This window comes from Diadema antillarum, unplaced genomic scaffold (assembly GCF_040938485.1).
Source record: "Diadema antillarum isolate AM-2024a unplaced genomic scaffold, OU_Dant_1.0 seq00000156_RagTag, whole genome shotgun sequence".
In the NCBI taxonomy this organism is placed as follows: Eukaryota; Metazoa; Echinodermata; class Echinoidea; order Diadematoida; family Diadematidae; genus Diadema; species Diadema antillarum.
In genome coordinates, this window is record NW_027271228.1 from 933,303 (window position 1) to 953,508 (window position 20,206).

Here is a 20,206-nt window from a genome sequence, read left to right on the forward strand (position 1 = left end):
GTGACATAAAATCACTTAATCTGAGAGTTGGCAATTCAAACTTGGAAGATATGAGAACAGACTGTGTTGTAATATTAGAAGAATAAATATCACCATACAATAATTTACTGAAATGTCTTCTGCTTTAAATTGCATTCATATGCCCTCCTTTTGATGAACTGTAAAGGCATCTGTGAGAAAGAAAAAACCCACCATGCATTAAATTACAATACAGAACGGATGCCATGTACTTGATGTCACACAACTCTAATGGATTTGTAATGTACAGCATACGATAGCCACCAATTTTTTAATGATAGAATTTGCCACAATTCCCCCACAGAGTATAACAAATTATCCTCTCACAAGATCATGTGGTCCACTGTTTGTTAGGTAAAACAAGCTATAAGAAGGAAATACACAAAATTCATGCTGGAGGGACATTTATGAAAGAAAATACAAAATAAATGTGCACATTCAGGTGATACCAATACAGTGTACATACAAGTTACAAATAAGAAATGAGCACATTCTAGACAACATAGTCAAACTGTGGCGTGTGAACCTGCTGCAAAGCTAACTATTGTTATGGACATAGCCAGTTCAAGTCAACATAGATGAAATTTGCAATCAAACCTTCATGACAAATCAACAAAATAATCATACATTACTTTCATGTGAAACATAACTACATCAAAGCGACTTTGGACGAACTTGGAGGTGGACTAGAGAGTAGGACACACTGATTATAATTTCTTTTTCAAATTGTTTGCATAATTCACTACACTACTGCTTGACAGCTTTTCTCAAGCATGTTGACCCTTTTTGTGACCTTGCATTTGAATGAATATCATTCATGGATCATGTATTCTCCAAGAATAATGAGTAACTCTTCACAAGATAATCCACAAATACTGAACATCTTCGCAGATCCAAGATGTCGTGGAGAATGTTTGCATGATACACCCTAGGTTCAATCTCATTTTCAGCTGTACAGATTTGCACCAAATACTCTGTTTTCATAAAATATAATCTCACTCCTTTTTTTTCTCTGGCTTGCATATTCAACAGTATGATTAAAGGAAAAAAAAAGTGACAAGCATACATTAAAGCAAATAAGCAATTACAAGGTTCATCAGAGCATGATTCCAATGAAGCAGTGTTTCCCCTCTCTGCTACAATCACCCCCGATCGGTATGCCCACTCTTGATCACCAACATCCAAATTGGCCATCTGAAATTTATGGAAATGCGCCATACACGTGTCTACATTTCAGTCCCCTCATTTTGTTTCTACAAGAAGGAAACGTAATATCTGCTTTACAAAATGTCTCCTTTCATCTCTCATATTTTTTATTTCTTCCTTTTTGTCCAAAAAATAGAATTCTGAAGTCTTATCCTGTACATCACATCCATCTGGTAGTTCTATACACACATAATTGACCAATAAGAGATAGCGAAGATGTGGATTCTTCTCATCTCTAGCTCTTCACACACTCACACACAAACACACAATAGTTTCGATATCTCTTCTAGTCTTTATAGTGCACGAATAATTTACATCTCGTTAAAAAATACTCTGTCTATGCTGTCATTGAGATGACTTCAGTTATCTTTGGCGTTCCAGGAACAGCAGTGATACATCAACAATTCAACGTCAAATCTACAGCCGAAATAATACCTCCGTTTGAGTCAAATACAGAAGGAGAAAGCAACAGCATCGAATCAAGATCTACAAGGGTACTTCCACTTGTGTCAAAAACAAAAAAATATAAAGCCGCTGATATTGTTAGTCTCTAATTTGTCAGTCTTTGATCCTTTTTGTACAACTTAATATATTCAAAGTTTAAAAACAAATCTTCATGTTCACATTTGGGGAGAAAGCCTAGATATGGGAAAAGTCAAATGAACTTCAGATTTTCAAGTTCAGCAATGATTCATCACTTGCAGTGTTAAGGTTAGTACATCAACCATTTCAAAAGATGTTTAAATGAAGTCCACTTCATGATGTAGGTATGTAAACTTGAAGATGATTCAGGGTCTAACTACATGATTTCTGGTGAGTTAATACTCTCTTTTTATCCACGTCTTTTAACTTAATTCCCATGGGAGACTTCTGTCGGTTGGTCAGGCAAACAACAAGGTAAGCTGAGGGGTTGTCATGACAACAATGATACCAGTGGTATGTGCAAAATTTGACAAAATTGTAAAACCAAGTTGTTATAAATCTGCACCTCAAGTTACTGGAGAGGATGAAGACCACTGACCTATATTTGTTGAGAAATCACACATACACATGTATTTGATGAAAAACTCTTTGTGGTCAGTGATTGCTGGTTGTATGTGACTTCCCTGGAACTCTGGGAATTTGCTGATGTGATAGGGACAGTGTGCTGAGCGATGCAGTTGAAGAAGATGCACGCGCTGTATTACATGGCTGAGAGATTGGAGGTTGCTTCCAAGAAATGATTCCGGTGCACGGCACTGCGGTCCCACACACTGGAAATGGTGTGTGGCGGATATTCCTCATCACTTCTCTCCACACACCAACACAGCTGTTGAGCTTCACACAGGCAATCCAGCTGGGTACTAAATAGGTTAGTACTTTTTTTTTCGTTTTCTTTTCTGTCGCTCATACAATGGTAAGAAAGGTAATGCATGGATGTGGCATTACGATTCAGGCCTTCACGTCCTTGGTTTGGGATCTACCATCTCAATTTGGCGGTAACGTTTTCTCAAATTTGAGACGTAGTCTTTGTAGAGGACCGGGTCCAGTCTCATCTGGGACCGAATCAGGGGCATCTTGCCTAGCACTGTGGTGAAATAGTTCATGCACTCCTGCCGCTGGTGGAAGTGCTCAGCGCTCAGCCACTTGTTGGTCGCCAGCGACGTCGACGCTGCCACCGCTGAGGCCAGCATGGTGTCGCGGTACTGCTTGCGCTGCGTGACCTTGATGGGCGGCAGCTGCGTGACCTGCGCCACGAGAAAGTTCATGAGGATGTCCTCGCAGTTGTTGGTGGTGTCTACATGCTTGCGCAACGATGAGGGCAGCATGTGTGTGAAGAGATAGTGGTAATATCTGGGTGGACACAGAAAAATCAAACATGTCATTTATTAGTGTCAAGTAAAATGATATATTCCAACAGAAGCACCAAATGGCAACTTCAATGTGCTGATAAAAGGATTTCAAAGGGTGAACTTGAATCGTTGAGACATTTATTATATAAGCGATACACAGAGAGGGTTACCGATGATATCAGATGGAGCAGGACTTACAAATCCATATCAATTTTATTATTTACACTTCGGTAGTTGGAATCTACCCTCAAGACCTCAGCTGAAGTGAAGACAGAGTATACAGCATTCATACATCAGGAAGGAACTAAAGAGCTATCAGAGAGGTACTTGTGTGTTACATGCATCTCATTTGGTAATGCTATATACAAAATACAGGAATATCATTCTTCTGTCAGAACATGACAAAATAGTTCATTTTTCAGGGAGTACTGTCCAGAATCAGGGGACCTCGCAAGTCTGTGTGAAGGTCGTGTGTGTATTGTGCATTGTGAGTGCACATAGCAAGAATATTGCTTTTTAGTATTATCATCCCTTCAAAGGTATCACAAAGTTTTATTCTATTCGACTAGACTGACACTGCAACTGTTAGTACTACTACAGTTTCAAGATTGAGATTGACGATGGCCACACCGGCAGCTCATGTGACTGTGATGACTCATAACACAATGCTTAAGAAGTAGTTTGTAAACCTGTCCATTTGACAGAATGCAAAACTTGTCTTACTATCTCATTTCCAGGATGAATAAACACTTACCATTACTGAAACAACAAATAACAACTCATGCCAGATATCCAAACTTCCTCCCCAAGTGATATTGTGGCTTTCCTAGAATCTATGTGCCTCTGTATTCAAAGCATCAAAGCAATGAGTGTTGAGTTTATTCTGTCTTTTTTGCTTCATCAGGGTGTAGACTTTTAGTGTAAATCCTCGGTGTCAACATTCAGCACAAACTTTTAGTGCAGACACTTAGTGTAAAACCGTAGTGTAGAGTTTTATAAGTTGGGTAAGCCATCAGTGTTGCTCCTTGCATAAACCGAGAAAAGCAGTTTTCTGGTACTGTAAACGTGGAAATTTTCGCGGTACATTAATTTTCACGGATTTCGCGCTACGTTCAGCTAGCGCGAATTCAAAAACGCGCAAATATTTCTTCACAATTTTCTATGCACATTTTGAACAGGATGAATTGTGTGCGCTTCATCGATGATACTGCTACGTAGTACAATGTACAGGCATGTTTACGCTACTAGTACTGTGCGAAGATACGATAGATTGCTGTGTACTGTAGCATGCATGTGTGCACCGCACGCACCGATGCTACATTCCCCCGTGACTACGGTACTACAGTCACAGCTGTACTACGTATTTGAGTGCTTGTACTCGCAGTCGAGCCGCTCGCTACGTCGCTTGTCGTACGCTGGCATAGCAAGCTATGTAGCAGAGGCTTTGGATGAAAGCAGTGAATGTGTACTACCGTAAAGTAACCTGCTGCGGAGCGCGAATTTAAGAACCCGCGAATACGTTTTTGAGCCGCTCAGCGCGAAAAATTAATCGCGCGAAAATATTGACGTTTACAGTACATGAGAACGAAGACTACAAATGGAACTCACACACTCTACTCTACTTTAATGTGTGACTACAGCTGGATAAACAACTTAGCTAATGCATGCATTTTTTGATTGTACGTTAATTCGAGGAAGTTTTCTTACTCTATAGAACTCCCTATAATGGTAAAACACTGCTGCGCAGACTGTTTTCTGGTTGTATGTGCGGAGATTCATTTGTTTTCATGTTTCTTGTATACCAAGAGTTTGAATTGGTGTACCCAGGTAACATCACTTTACATTTCTGCAAGGGATGGGGTAATGAGAAAAAATGTTGAAAGGTTTTGTTGCTATTGGTGTTCACCTATCACCTAGGAAAACCAGGCATGTATTGTATTACGGTACTTCTACAGATACAGGGATGCCAACCTCGCAAACAGCAATGGAATATTCTGAGAACTAAAAAGTTGCAATTTTTTTGTGTGTGTGGAAAAACAGTATTTTTACATTTCCAGCTATAGAAATGTAGAGTAATGTAATTTGGGGAAAACAGTATTTTCCATGAAACCTGCAGTATTTTGTTTGAAAAAAAACAACAAAAAACAGCAAAGAGTACTGTAAAAAAGCAACAGTTGACATTGCCCTAAATATCACAATGAAAAAAGAACAAGAGAGGAGTGACAAAGGCTGCCAACTATAAAAGTGGATCTTTCATCAAACCCTCTTGGCATGGTAGCATCAATTTATAGGGTTACATCAAAAAGAGGTAAAAATACCTACTTTAATTACATGCTGGTAGTGGGGTAGTATGGTGCTCCTACCCCTTCCCCATCATACAATTCAATTTGACCAAGAATTGCTCAAAGAGGGACAGGTAACTTGGATAACATTTCAAAACAATTTATCCAAAGATATCATACAGATTTTAGAGTCATCATGTGACTTTTATTCTTCTTAACTTCTTTTTTTTTTTTTTTTTTTTGGAGGGGGGGGGGGGGAGTTGCACTCATTAAAGGCAAGTATAACTGTACAATAATTTTTGAACCCACCAAAATAGCACCATGATGATGCTAGTAGTTGCAGTAGTAGCAGTAGTGATAATGATGATAACAATGACTGTATTGACACGATTAATATTAGTACTAATACTCATACCACTAATTATATCAACATCACCATGACCTTTACTAAAGTCATCATCATCATCATCATCATCATCATCAATACCATTACTTCTACAGCTACTTTTTGTCAACATTATTGTACTTTTGTACGCTATCAAACAATTTTTTGGAAGGAAAATGCCCTTGCAAATATGGAAAAGTCAAGAGGAGAGAGGTATTTAAAAGAACTAGGTTCCTACTCTGTGAGGGAAGGAAATTAAGTGACTTCCTATTTCGTAGGGGAAGGAAAATACCAATTCCTTTCCTGGTGACCTTCCCTCTCACATAAAGAGCGATACTCACACCCCCATAACACTTCCTCTTCATGGCTATTCCCCACCGGTGCAATATGAGACCGATCTGACCATTCCCTTTAACACCATCAATCTGTGCTCTGATTCTTGACCTTGACCTACAAGTATCCTATCATCCACCTACATATATCCTACACCTTCTCTGTGCCTAACAGTGTGTCAATGGGCTTGAAGCTCCCTGTACCATGTCTGGTATTAAATGAAAATAATGATTACCTCTGCCAAGGGAGGAGGTTATGTTTTAATCTGTGTTGGTTTGTTTCTTGGTTTGTTTGTCTGTCTGTGTGCAAAATAATTCAATAAGTTGTGAAATGGATTTAGATGAAACTTACAGGAAAGGTTGAGGGAACAGAGATGATTAAATTTTGGTAGTGATCAGGAAATATTTATGGATTTTATGAAGGATTTTGGATATTTTGGCAGATAGGGTCAATGAACTTGAGTTCAAGCTACGCATTTTTCTGAGGTTTGCATACGCTCACTGCAGTGGGTGCTCTGGTTTCTACTAGGGCAAGGCGTGCTACAACGCTGGAAGTTGATGACATAACAAAAGGCTTCTATATTGGGAAATGGGGCAATTTTCAGCATGCGTATGGGTGGATATCACTGATCTCTATGGAAGAACAAGACCAGTGGTGGAAATGAACTGCTTGGCAGAGATCTGCACTCTCAAAGTACTTCTCTAGTTACAAATGACTTGTCTTCTCACCATGCAACACTGAAATATTAATGTGAGATGAAATCATGAGGACGGTTATCTTATAAGCCAGTCTCTTTACTCACAAATGAAAGCAAAAACTTTCTTTCTAACATAAATTCAAGAGGGAAAAATTATAACTTTCATCACAAATAACCCCACAGCTGATGATTTAGCAATAGTGAAATTTGCATAGGGAAGATTGTTTTGTGTGAATATAATCCACATTCTGTTGGCAATATGTGTTAAGTTAAAACCTTGTTCCTTTTTATGTGTGTGAAAATTTCAATAAAAATACAACGTAGAGCTGTTTCTTTGTTGACCATAAGAAACATATCATTCCACTATTCTACAAAATAACTTCTTTCGCTTATACTTTCTTGCATGTGCTTTAAGGTGTGTGTGTTTCCCCCTAACTGTATGTTGAGCTACGACAGACTGTGAGGGTAAGTTGAATCCCTCTCCCTCTCACCCACCCTCTCCTCCACTGATCTGTTTATTTATCACAGTTTAGTGAGATGAGTGTAAAAGGAAGAAATGGTAGTGGATTCTGAGGCCCCATTTGACCCGCTTGGTGCCCTGTGTGAGACAAGGGTTAGTGTTGAACGATTTGAAACTGAAGAAGAGGGGCGGGGGTTGCAGGGATGGCTTCAGGATAAAAATTGTGATATTTTCAGAGGATTTGAAATGTGACCAAAAACACCACTTCATTCTCTTTTTTTTTTTTGGGGGGGGGGGGGGGGGAGAAGGGTTTCGCTACATGCGGTCAGATTGGCAAAAGATCAAGAAGTTGAAGATCACAATCTTTAAGATCAAGTAGTTTTGCCAGTGTGACACAAAACTTCACGCTCCATCTACGGATTTTTCCCCCTTATGCCAGCCCCGCCAAATTCTTGATCTTCTGCCAGTGTGACCAGATGACAAAAGATTGCTGAGACTTCGCAATCTTAAACTTCTCAATCTTTTGCTCGTCTGACCATGCCCTTCAGCCTCACTCTTCATTGTTCTCAGAAGATTATTTAATGACTTTTCTGGAGGATTTCTTGAATTTACTACAAATGCATTTATGATGTTGCCGAACTGCTTTGAAAGTGAAACCAAAGACATAAACAGCATGATACCAGTCAAGTCATATGCTATGATATTAAGTGGTCTACATAGTTACTGGCTGATGATTGGTCATGATGCAATCATGTGACTTAATGCAGCACGGATCAATATGGTTACAGAGCAAGCAGTGACACCATATCAGATAATATAATTTCTGCCAAGGACTGGTGGTTGATACTTAATGTCTTGGTTCCTTCTGCATCGTGAATAGCATCAGAGGAAGAGCATTACGTGTATGTCTACAAACATGAAACTGTTTCTATACAGCTTTACCAAAGCAGTAAATTAACTAGATGAAACATATAAGGCTACTTAGCCTCACTCAGATAACCTCATCCCTAGCACGCACAAATAAAATTCTCCATTCTGTTGAGTTCGCTATGCACAGAATCAACGATAACTTTTCTCTTGACCAGAGTGTACCGACTGCTAATAAAAATTGAGCGACGTTCTGAAATTGCCTTAAGGGGCCATGAACAAAATGACGGTATCAAAGTGGTACTAATTTCTCCATGCATGCATGCCTTTGATGTGTGCTATCATGTCATGCTGCGCTCACCTGTGATAGAAAGCTGCCCCTGTGAGCACCATGGAGTACTCATTGGTCCATTTGGAGGAGTAGCCCCAGCGGGCCTTGGCCTGGTCCCAGAAGTGGTTTCGGGCTGGGTACCCCACCAGTCTATCTGGAAAGGTCTGCCACGTGGTGAAGGCAAAATCCACCTGTGGAACAGGATATGTTAGTTGCTAGGTGAGAGGGTTCCAAGACATTTGCTCCTACAACAATTGCTTCCATGAAATATCAGCACACTATTAAAAGCCAAATATAAATTCTACCCACAAGCATAACTCTCATCCTAATCCTAATTCTCACATACATCTAAATCTAAAGCCCCATGTGGAGAAAATAAGACCAGAGCAATTGTCCCATGCGAAAATATCGTGTCACCAGGTGAGAGAAGCCTGTACAAAATATATCTCAAATCACTTCAATGCAATTCTCATCAAATCTTATTTCCAATATCACAAATTCTTTTAAGTGCAACAATTAAATCAATTCAAGGTGAAATTCAAAACATACATACATAAATCTGCAAGTGGAAAATGTTCCTGTTTTCGTTACCAATATTGCATGAAAATGTGCCACTATTTCACTGCATTGCCTGCATGAAATGTGATCTCTGAGGTTTACAACACTCCAAAATGAATGGAGGTACAATAAAGATGCATGAAGAATGACTACAGAAACAACTGAAACAGGTTCTTCAAGTGAAAATTCCTGACACAACTGAACAATGTTTCCTATATTTGACTATCTGTCACATTAGTATTAGATGTTTGATATCTGGTAATGTACCAGATGTTCTAGAAAGTACTAACTAAAAACCCATGATGAGAAATTGCATGTTCTGAAAAACAAATTCCACCAAAATGTGGGAATAGGTTTGACATCTTGGTCTGAATTTGTGTTTCCACGGTGTTCAGGTACACATTCCACCTTGCTATGAATGTTCACTTTTAATATACACTTCGATAATGACCCTTTCCTCAACGTGTACAATATTTACTTTATAAATATACTACCATTTTCTCGAACCATTTCCAAACTTCATCCTTGTCTGTATATTACAGACACACATCACATTAAGTGACTAGATAGGCAGACACAGAAAAAGTGCAACAGTCTATAGCTGCACATCTGAATTTGAATACAGCAAATTGAGGAAAAGAGATCTACAGTGAAAAGGTAAATTAACAATAATCACAGCGTACAAAGAAGGAGGAGAACATTAACTCATGTAAAATCATTCTAATGGGACTTTTTACCTCCTCTCATGATGGGCTTCGTGAGCCCTCGCCCCTTTTTATTGTGAAACACGATGCACTCGCAGCATCGTCGCCATGGCGACCCGACTTACCTCATCGGTGGTGAGTTGTGCATCCTCGTCGAGGCTGAGGATGGCATCCATCTCAATGACTGAGTTGGGAGCGAATCGACTGCTCAGCGACTGGAGGAGACGGAGGAAGGGTAGACAGAGAGGAGAGAGAACTAGGTTGAGTAAATCTTCATTCACAATGCCTATCAAATTATCTCTCTCGGAATCAACCAAAGTATAATGCTGTAAAGCTACAAATTTTCACCAGCATGAAACTTTTGTGAATTATGCAGGGAGCCAAGATTCATGAACCTAAAATGCACATGAAAGTGTTTGTCTACACAATGTATTGAATATTGTGTTATGGAGTCAAGAGAGGAATCGTCATCAGAGGCAATATGACAATCTAAAAAAATATGAAATCTGAAGAAAAAGAAATGTGATAAAAATTACAATCATTTTTTTTTGTTGGATAGATATTGAATATTGTGTAAGATACATTTAGAATAATTAGCATAGCTTCATTTAAAGAGGCAGGTCTATAGAAATCACTTTCCATTAAGACTGCCCAATAGCCCAGTTCAAAGTTGAATAGTGATGGTTCAAATGACCCTGAATTTTAAACCATGGAACAAAACAGTTGTAAATCTATATATCACCCACTTACATAATCCAACATGCCTATGTTACGAAGTTCCCCGAATGTTTGGAATGTTCTTTTACTGCAATATAAGAACCATTTAGGCGCTACCTGTGACATTGCTCATTACAACTCTGTGCATCATCATGTCATTTTTTTTTTCTCACATGAACTTTATCTGCTCATGCACAGAATGAACCTTTGAACTGGCATATCACTCTAAAACACACCACATCATTTTCAAAACTCTTGATTTCAAGAACTTGCTTTGAAACAATTACAGGAAAGGAAAACATCCCCAGTGTACCTAGGAGGATCTAACAAAGAGCATTTTGGTGTAAGAGGTAGCATAGCAAATGGAAACCTCATGACAATGACTGACATCACTGTGAATCTACATGGCACGGTTCACTGAACTTTCAACCCAAATTATACACAATACACACATTGTGCATGTACAAAGTAATCAAGCCTTGTACTAAAAGAACAAAGCTTGCTTCAAAAAGGGATTCATGAAATGTTCCACTGTTACTGTATACTGTCAACCTTTTTTTCTCTCTCTACATCCACATCATGACACTTTAAATACTGCAAAAGATTTTAATAAAAACCATGAGGGCCGATAACTGGTGAAAATATTGTGTCGCATCATTTTGTTTGTTCCCCATCCCCCCCTCCAAAAAAAAAAAAACAAACAACAACAACAACAAAATACAAGCACTAGCTTTTACTCCTCTACAGCTGTCGGGCTCACGGTAAAAAAAAAACCAAACCACCATGCAAAAACTATGCCAAATTTAGTGCTTCCCCTATTGCTGTAAGACTGAAGCATGCATGTAACCTATTGCTCTATTAAAAAAAAAGTGCAGGAGCATGTTGCCGCGGTGATGGGAGGACATCCTGATTTCTGAGCCAGCGGGATGAGAACAACCTTGGCAAGTCTTGTGCAATACATTTCAAAATCTCTTCCCCCCAAGGGACTGCCAACTGTTTCAGAGACAACAACAATGTTAATCAGTCTCTTTTTGTCTCCTACCTCCCAGCTCCATCAATTGCAACCTCAAACAAACCCCGCCCCCAAAACCCAAACAAAATTGGGATGAGAATTCCTGATGTGAAATAGTGGTTACCATGGTGACAGAACAGATGCAGTCATCATCCATCCTCCAATTTCCTATCTGTGCTTGCTTCCCAGGTCTTTTTGTTATTTTTGTTGTTCTCACAAACAAGTTCTTTACTTCTATTCAACAAGAAAAAGCTTGTGCTCAAAATGTGTGATATATTGCCTTAATATATTTTTAAGCATAAATAATGTACAAAACATGATTTCTGTTATCAATTACATGCTCCTCCTACTTTTTCCACTGCTAGAGTCTTCACGCATGTGTGTGATATCTCTGACACATCCTCTCACAGACAAATGTAATAATCAAAACTTCATGAATGTATGTAGCGTTCTTTGACAGTATGATGTAATAACAAAAACTGAAGACTTCCTGAATATGTATGATCTCATGTCCGGTGGAACATATCTATTTTGATATATACAGTGTAGCTCCTGCTGCCGCTGTCATGGGGTGGCAGTCTGGCCCAACAAACTTACCCTCAGGTCCCCCTCGATGACGGTGAGTGGTACGGCTAACTTGGGCCATCTCGACTTGGGCGGAAGCGGCTTGTCCACTTGCCATAATACTACAATCTGTCCAAACAAGCACAGACATTGAGTTAGTTGGAACGGAGCCACAGAATGGAGTGACTTTGTCTAAAATATTTCATGTTCTCTCACGCTTGGCTAGGGAAGACAGGTGTACAATGTATATTGTACATGTGCCAAAAAAAGTAAAGGAAAGTGCGTTGTACCTCCTGCTTCATGAAAAGTATTTGAGGCACAACAAACATGGCTTCCCTCATGAAACTTTTATGACTTTGTCTCACTGGCAATTTCATGACATTATGTGTCCATTTACCCAATCTTCTGCAATGGGTGAATATGTGTAGGGACCAGAAAACAAGTTACATTCATAGGCTGACAACTTCTATTCCACGTTGAAGACTTACAAAAAAAAAGAGCTCCATATACACCTCACAAATACTGGCAACAATCCAATCACAGACAAATGTAGACAGAGACCTTACAACACAGGACATCCCATCGGTGGTCTTATCAACCATTCACAGCATATCAACTGAACAAAAATTATATTCCAAAAAAGGATCAGACGCCTGGTAATTTTACTATCATTGACTGCTATCAAATGTTGGTTTTGTGATGTCAAAAATGTATATGTCATATGACTTAAGAAAAAGCACAATGTTTTTTGATCTGATCAATAAAATCCAGAAATACAAAAAATATCAACTGAACAAGACTTTGGCCCCATTTTATCAAAAGATATAATTGACTTTAAATTTCTTTACCACACAGGCTGCCACAGACTTATGACAGAAATCAACTAGGTCTTATTATATAATCAATTATAACTCTTTATAAAAAAAAACAGGGCTTTCACATTATAGATTGATACAAAAAATTCTAAAACTATCCAAAGTTTATCATGCACTTTAACCCTCATACACTTGGTATGACTGCTTTACTTTTCTTGATTGCTCTCTCTTAAAGACCCCTTCTTAAGAGAGAGAAATGAGAAAGGTCAACAACCTGATCTTAGACTTCAAGTTTTTACATGGTGATCACTACAGTTCACTCTCGTTTTCAGCACCCTTTTCTGTCATCTCTACAGGCTTAAATTCACACCCTCACATCCACCGCCACAGTGACTGCCTATCGCCCCAAACCCACCTGGTGGGCGAAAGCTGACTTGCCCACGTTGGCCAGGAGCCTCATGAGCGGCGCGGAGATGGACGTGGGCGCGGTCTGCACCAGTACCAGGGCGGAGAACTTGGCGGCGGGCGGAGTTCCAGTGCTGCGGGCGTAAAATGGGAAGGACTGCAGGTTGGTGGAGTACTCGGTGAAGATGGAGAGTGCCCCCGGGTGGTGGTTCCAGATGTAGCTGGGTCGGGCAAGGTGCCTCTCTACTCTCTCACGAATAATCTGCAAAGATGGAGACCAGAAAGAATTATATAAAAGAAGGGGAAAAGAGAGAGCGAAAGAAAATGTTTTATCATCCTCATTATAGCCAAGTGCAAGGTTATACTGGTACTTTTTTGTTCTGATGGGTGAACTACTGTACTATTAGTTTTATCATTCTATACAAGAGGATCACGTCTTCATAGCATTCGACTGTATTTCCGAATGGTGAAGTCCACTTGTGCCTGCATTCCCCATGATGAAGTTATTGACAATACATACATACATATACACACACACAATACACACAATACATACATACATACATACATACATACATTCATGATCAGGAGGTTGTAGGTTTGAATCCTGCCCGAGTAGTACGCCCATGATGTTTTTATCATAGCTACTACTAAAACACTGATCAATTCAGTGCTTATTTATGTCGATGTAGGGCAATTTGTCAATCAGTTGCAATGAAAACATCTTGACGGAAAAATTTCATGAATTTGAATACATACATTTTGCTGCAAAACTCTCATGTTAAAGATTACAATATATGTATATATATATATATATATATATATATATATATATATATATATATACAGTCAAACCTGTCTATAGCGGCCACCCAAGGGATACGGGAAAAGTGGCCGTTATAGACAGGTGGCCGCTATAGACAGGTAATCCAACTTTGTGTGCATTGCCTACATGTACATGTATCATTGTTGTATACATGTACATCTATAAAATTAATACTTACATGTACATGTATGTGTGTACGTATGCACACGTGTGTATCATGCATAGAACAATGCCGGTGTTTATGAAATTGTTGCACAGTAGTATACATGTAGCATGTGCACAGTCATGAAGAAAGCTTAACACTAGTGCATTATTGTGACTGAATAAGTGATGAATGCAGCGGTAGCGATCACTGAACGTTGCCTAGGAATGATTGGCACGGCTAAAAAGTAGAAAAACACGCTGAATTATCGGCTCGGCTACGGCTCCATCGGGTTTTTGGCCGCTATAGACAGGTTAAAATCTACCGCGGGAAACAAAATTTGTGGCCGCTGGCCGCGTTAGACAGGTGGCCGCTATACACAGGGTCTTTAACATGGCTTTTCTCTCGGGGGGATTTTTCAGTGGCCGCTGTAGACAGGTGGCCGCTATAGAGAGGTGGCCGCTAAGGCAGGTTTGACTGTATACATGACATTTCTACAGCTTGTTCAAGTCTTCTTTTTTTTTGGTTGTTCCAATGACTAGGAGACATTTCCAACCCCAGGAGTACTGCTAACAGTAAAAGAAGAAAATAGCAGGAGCTTTCATTGCTCATTTCTGAGCCGCAAGGTGAGGGTGTGAGGGAATGATTTAATGATTTGCTGTGTGTCACGCTGAGGCAGAATCTGTAGTAAGAAGTGACTGGAAAGTGACTTAAGGTCATCTGATGAGCTTTTCTCACTGAGAGACAAGCCCATTAAAAGAGATTTAAGAGACAGACAAGAGTATACTCAACACTGCATGCTCACTATGCTCACTTTTTTTCTTTTTAAACTGAAATACAGAATATGTGATTTGAATGGTTGCTTATCATTATCTTTCATGAACACACATACACAATTCCCAGACTGCACTACTAATGAGAAGCTGCAAACAGACCAAGATGACAGTTTGGATCCACATCTCTCTCTCCCTCTCTCTCTTTCTCTTTCTCTATCTCTCTGTCTCTCTTTGACCTTTTGTACGCCCAGTTTGAAGCGGTTACCATGACAAAGTGGCGGCTTCATTGAGTGATTGTGTTAGCGCGCTCTGCTTATCTCCAAATCAGAAGGAAACTGGTCATTGCAGTCAAGTAATGTCATTGACCAGGTAAAAAAGAAAAAGAAAAAGAAAAAGGCACGTTCACACCGGTAGACCTACAGTAACTTGAAAAAACAAAAACAACAACATGGAGTGATCTGCTGTCCTTCAAAAGCCTTTGTAAGCAACTTGTAGAACAACTTCCTCCTTCTCGCTTGTGTGATGTGAAGTAAAATGAATGGGAGTAGACTAATTGTGAAGACCAATGAGCAATACTATGACAACTAAACTGATATAGAAGAAGGTGTGTTCATACTGGCTGACCCACAGAAATTCTCTGCATGATTTAAGATATATACTACCTCTATCAAAATACTTTGCCATTGTGTTTTTCCTTTTTTTTTTTGTTGGGTGGTATTCTTTATAACTTCTGGGACATAGTAAGCACAAAAATGCATGGGGGATTTGAATTACCATTTTCCTTTGAAACCTGGATTATAAACAATCTTGTTATAGAAGAAGAAGAACAAAAACAAGATATAAACAAACAGCAGGGGTGACTAATAGTTCTGGCATCCCCCCACAGGATTTGTATACAATGCTAGGACAAAGCTAGTAGACCTATACGATATGAAACTAGCCCTAACTTTCTCGATTCATATAGGCCTAATCCCTGTATTGTTTCTTCTACTGCCAGAACAATACCATTCTAATTGCGAGTACCTTGTATCACAGAAGAAAAGTACACATGACCATTCATGACCTTGATATTGAGACAGAAAACCTCATACTTTAGCCCAGCATATCAGCTATATAGTATCTGCCTGAGCATGACACATAGAATGCTGGGTAACCATCTTGTGAGTGCTACATCTGTGATAATTTGTCATGTTATGCCTGTAATATCAGGGAGGTATTAAAGGAGTTAAATATCTTTGCAATTGTGCAAATCTGTGCATACGTTATATGGCATGACAATTTAATGCTTAGCATGACAATCAAATTCTTTGCATTTCTCTGGCTGTGATGTTTCACGCTCCATGCCACTCTTCCATAGAGTGGATTTGGAGATCAAAGAAGGGGTTCTTGATCTAAACAATTTTAATCTGTATTTCAGTGGAAATGTTGAAATCCTGTACGGAACTTGGTGGTAATATGGTATGGAACAAATCCTTCCAGTTTTAACAAAAGTGCTCTCTTTTGTGAAAGCAATTTTAATATTGATCAACACCTGCGCAGAGCGAATGCCTCCTCCACAGCTTGGAGCATGGTTCACAGGAGACATTCTTGTTACTTCTTCTCTAACACCTCCCTGATAATATAATGCTTTTTACATTCTACACAGGCTAATGTAGCTATCCCACCAACTCACTTTCCTGTAAAGTGTTACCAACATTCTTAGCTCTTGCTGTGTAACCTTTAAAAAGATAAACTAACAGCATGAATGTTCATGTCTGGGGTTGTATGTATCATCAGATAAAAGAAAAAGGGAGGGGGGGGGGGGGGAAGGGGCTGACTTAAAATCTTGTGACTGCTAAATTGAGCTGTTGTTGACATTGCACATTATCAGGTTTCCGTTGGTGCGGGCGGTTTAACCCATCATCACCACAATTTCATCTTCCTGTTTAAACCCCAGACCTGTTGCTACACATCAATTCTCTAGCATGAATGATACATGTATGAGTCTGCTTGCACAGACTATAAAAAAGGAAGAAAGAAAACAAAAACAGAATGCCCTGATCAATAATCCCTTTGCTGCTAAATTAAGATGTCATTGACATTGCACATTATGGGTCTTCCGCTGGCACAGACAGGGTTAATCCACCAACACCACAACCTCATCCCCAAGTCAGAATGTGTGAAGTTGCTGCTACAAGTAATTGTATCAGGCAGCCCCAACCTCAGGCCCAGGGTATAATGTAGGTTTATGTTGACAAAGCCTTACACTTCTAGATAGTCATTCTTTGTCATGGCTTTTATTGCATTTTTGTTGTTGTTGTCAGAGTTAACAGAGAGGGCTGATAATGAATAAGCAAAATCATATTTAGCATTCTACATTGTATGACAAACATTTTAGATGACTTTGTAGCAGCAGAAAAGGACAGTCAAAGTGTTCTTTTCATAAACCACACATAAAATGAAAGTGCTATTAAAGTAAGATGTGGAAAAATTTTGGAAGTCCTTACAGAATTAGACTAAGAAAAGAATAATTCCTATGAATAGTCAGCATGGCTGCTAGAGGGAAAACAACACAGACTGTGACTATAGGGCAATAAATGAAGCCTGAAAAAAAAAAGAACTTTGGAAGTTGACTCTTGACAGAAACTAGAAATATCACTTAAGGTGATTAATACCCCCGCCCCGTGACAACAGTCTTACCCAAGGAACGATCTTTCCTTGATCTTCTGCCATTTAAATGCCGTTACCATGGCAACGCAGCTTCCGACACGTCCAAAAAATATGTCTGCACATCTTCCCACCAAGACCAATGTGTGTGCCACATTTCATGAGCTTCAGTCGAATACAGAGGAAGTAGTTCAATCCGCAAGATCTTTCCTTGATCTTCTGCCATTTATATGCCGTTACCATGGCAACGCAGCTTCCGACACGTCTGAAAAATATGTCTTCCACATCTTCCCACCAAGATCAAGGTGTGTGCCACATTTCATAAGCTTTGGTCAAAAAACTGAGGAAGTAGTTAAATCCGCAAGATCTTTCCTTGATCTTCTGCCATTAATATGCCGTTACCATGGCAACGTACTTTCGGGTACTGTCAAAAAATGCGTCTTGCACATCTACAACCAAAGGCACACATCTGTACCAAGTTTCATGGAAATTGGGCAAAAACTGAGGAAGTAGTTTGCAACACAAAATTTTCCATCATTTTGGCTCATAATATGTGAGCTGTTACCATGGCAACATACTTTTTGTCACTGTCAAGAAATGTGTCATGCTGACCTATATCCTAAGACAAACATTCAATATGAATTCCATGAGAATTGGAAGAACACTGATGAAGCAGTTTTGCCATGAAGCATTTTGCCCTATATTTTACCAACAACATGCCGTTACCATGGCAACGCACTTTTTGCCACTGCGGAAATATGTGTCTTGCACATTAACATATTCAGATGAACATCTGTACCTAATTTCATAAAAATTGATCAAAAACTGTGGGAGGAGTTCGCGACGCAAGATTTGTACCCATTTTTGCCCATAATATGCCGTTATCATGGCAACGTACTTTTGGGTACTGTCAAAAAATATGTCTTGCACATCTACAACCCAAGGCACACATCTGTGCCAAGTTTTATGGGAATCGGTTGAAAACTGAGGAAGTAGTTCGCGACGTAAGATTTGCAATGGACCGACCGCCCGACCGACCGCCCGACCGACCGCCCGACCGACCGCCCGACCGACCGCCCGACCACCCGACCGACCGTCCGCTGATTCCTATATACCCCCTTCAAACTTCGTTTGGCGGGGGTATAATGAACTGAAATAGCTTCATTCTGACACACACACTTGCATACATTTTACGCACAAAAAACCAAAACAAAGACTACATTTTCCACCCATCAATTTCAGGAAAATGTACAGGTAATGAATTGCCATTATTGCAATTATCTGTATTAAAAAAACACCTCAAAGGCTTTCTCCAAGAATTTCCCCATTGATCTAGGCTTTTTTAAAACTGTCTCATCTCTTTCCTCCCTATTTTCTGTTTCTTTATTTTCCCACTTCCTTTTTCTTTAAAAATTTGATGTGTTTTTTTTTTTGTTGGTTCGACTTTCCAACTTTTCCTGCACTCTTTGTCATTGTAAACTCTTTGCCCCCTCTTACCCCTTCTCTCTGAGGTACCCACATAGTATAAGCCTAGTCTTTTGAAAGGGTACCTCCATTTATTTTGCAGAATGTATAAATATGTTTGTATATATTCAGCCTCTTCTTTTACTGATCATAGACATGTTCGTCGGGTGCCCGTGCATTGGCCGCTAACGCAATACAACTTGTATTGCGTTAGCGGCCAATGCACGGGCACCCGACGTGTTGAAATTGAACATGATATTCATTGCTACCTCTGTATCATCTGATGTTACAATGCATGCCCAATTTCACATATTTCTTTGTACATTCTATTGAAAAAAGTGAACATAAAGTTCGAACTGAATTGAATTGAATTGAATTGAACGAATATTTGCACAGGAAAATGGAGCAAGGAATTTGAAGACAAATTACTCTTGCAGATGGAATAAAAAGTGTGACTTCCATCTTAATTCATTTACTAGGTGCGCTTGAAGTGTCTTTCAATATTTCAACTGTACCATCACTGCCAGGTTACTTCTGGCTTCTGGATGAGCACTTGCATACAGACAAGATAGCCAGTCTTTCAAGCACCACGGTTGGTTGTTGGTGTGGTTTCATTCTTTTTCCTCTCCCTTCAATACTCCTATCCAACAAGTCCGTCATCATTCAGCGGGCTATTCCGCTCTTCAATCCGTCGTGCCCTGATGAGAGAACACTCCGCAATGACATAATCACACGAGAAGACTCTCAGCTCAAGTTTTTTTTTTCCTCCCTGCGCTCCTCTAAGAGCTCTATAGTGATTGCAATAGCACTGCCTCAACAGTCTGCTGCTTGTCGTCGTCAACATGGGGGGGGGGGGGGGGGGGGGGCAAGGGTGCGAATGTCATGCATCGTGGGCGACAAAAAAAAGAAGAGCTAAACTTCCATTTAGGCATTAAATCCCCCCTGCGACACGCTCGGTCGTCTTATCTACGAGGGATCTGTGCCTCTCATTAATTCACGCTTTCTCGGCTTTCCGAGGAAGGCTTGAAACGTGTCTGGCACATTCATTTCGTCTTGAAATTCTCTTAAAGGAAAGATGTTCGAAGGCCAGAGATTTCCTATATCTGGGGTAATTCAGTCTGGGATATCAATATGGTACAGCGAAGATACATGACTTGCTATAGATT

At 39.7% G+C, this 20,206-nt stretch overlaps 1 protein-coding gene across 1 annotated transcript in view; it reads right to left on the reverse strand.

The window, feature by feature from the left end:
- Positions 1-601: 601 nt before the first annotated feature.
- Positions 602-20,206, reverse strand: part of LOC139727857 (exostosin-1-like) — a 128,113-nt gene continuing 108,508 nt past the window's right edge. The window contains exons 4-8 of the mRNA XM_071638830.1: positions 13,197-13,448; positions 12,000-12,095; positions 9,799-9,888; positions 8,442-8,602; positions 602-3,057 (exon numbers count right to left, since the gene is read on the reverse strand). Of these exons, the coding sequence (XP_071494931.1) occupies positions 2,664-3,057; positions 8,442-8,602; positions 9,799-9,888; positions 12,000-12,095; positions 13,197-13,448 (993 nt within the window). The 3' untranslated portion in view covers positions 602-2,663. The remainder of the gene's footprint in view (positions 3,058-8,441; positions 8,603-9,798; positions 9,889-11,999; positions 12,096-13,196; positions 13,449-20,206) is intronic.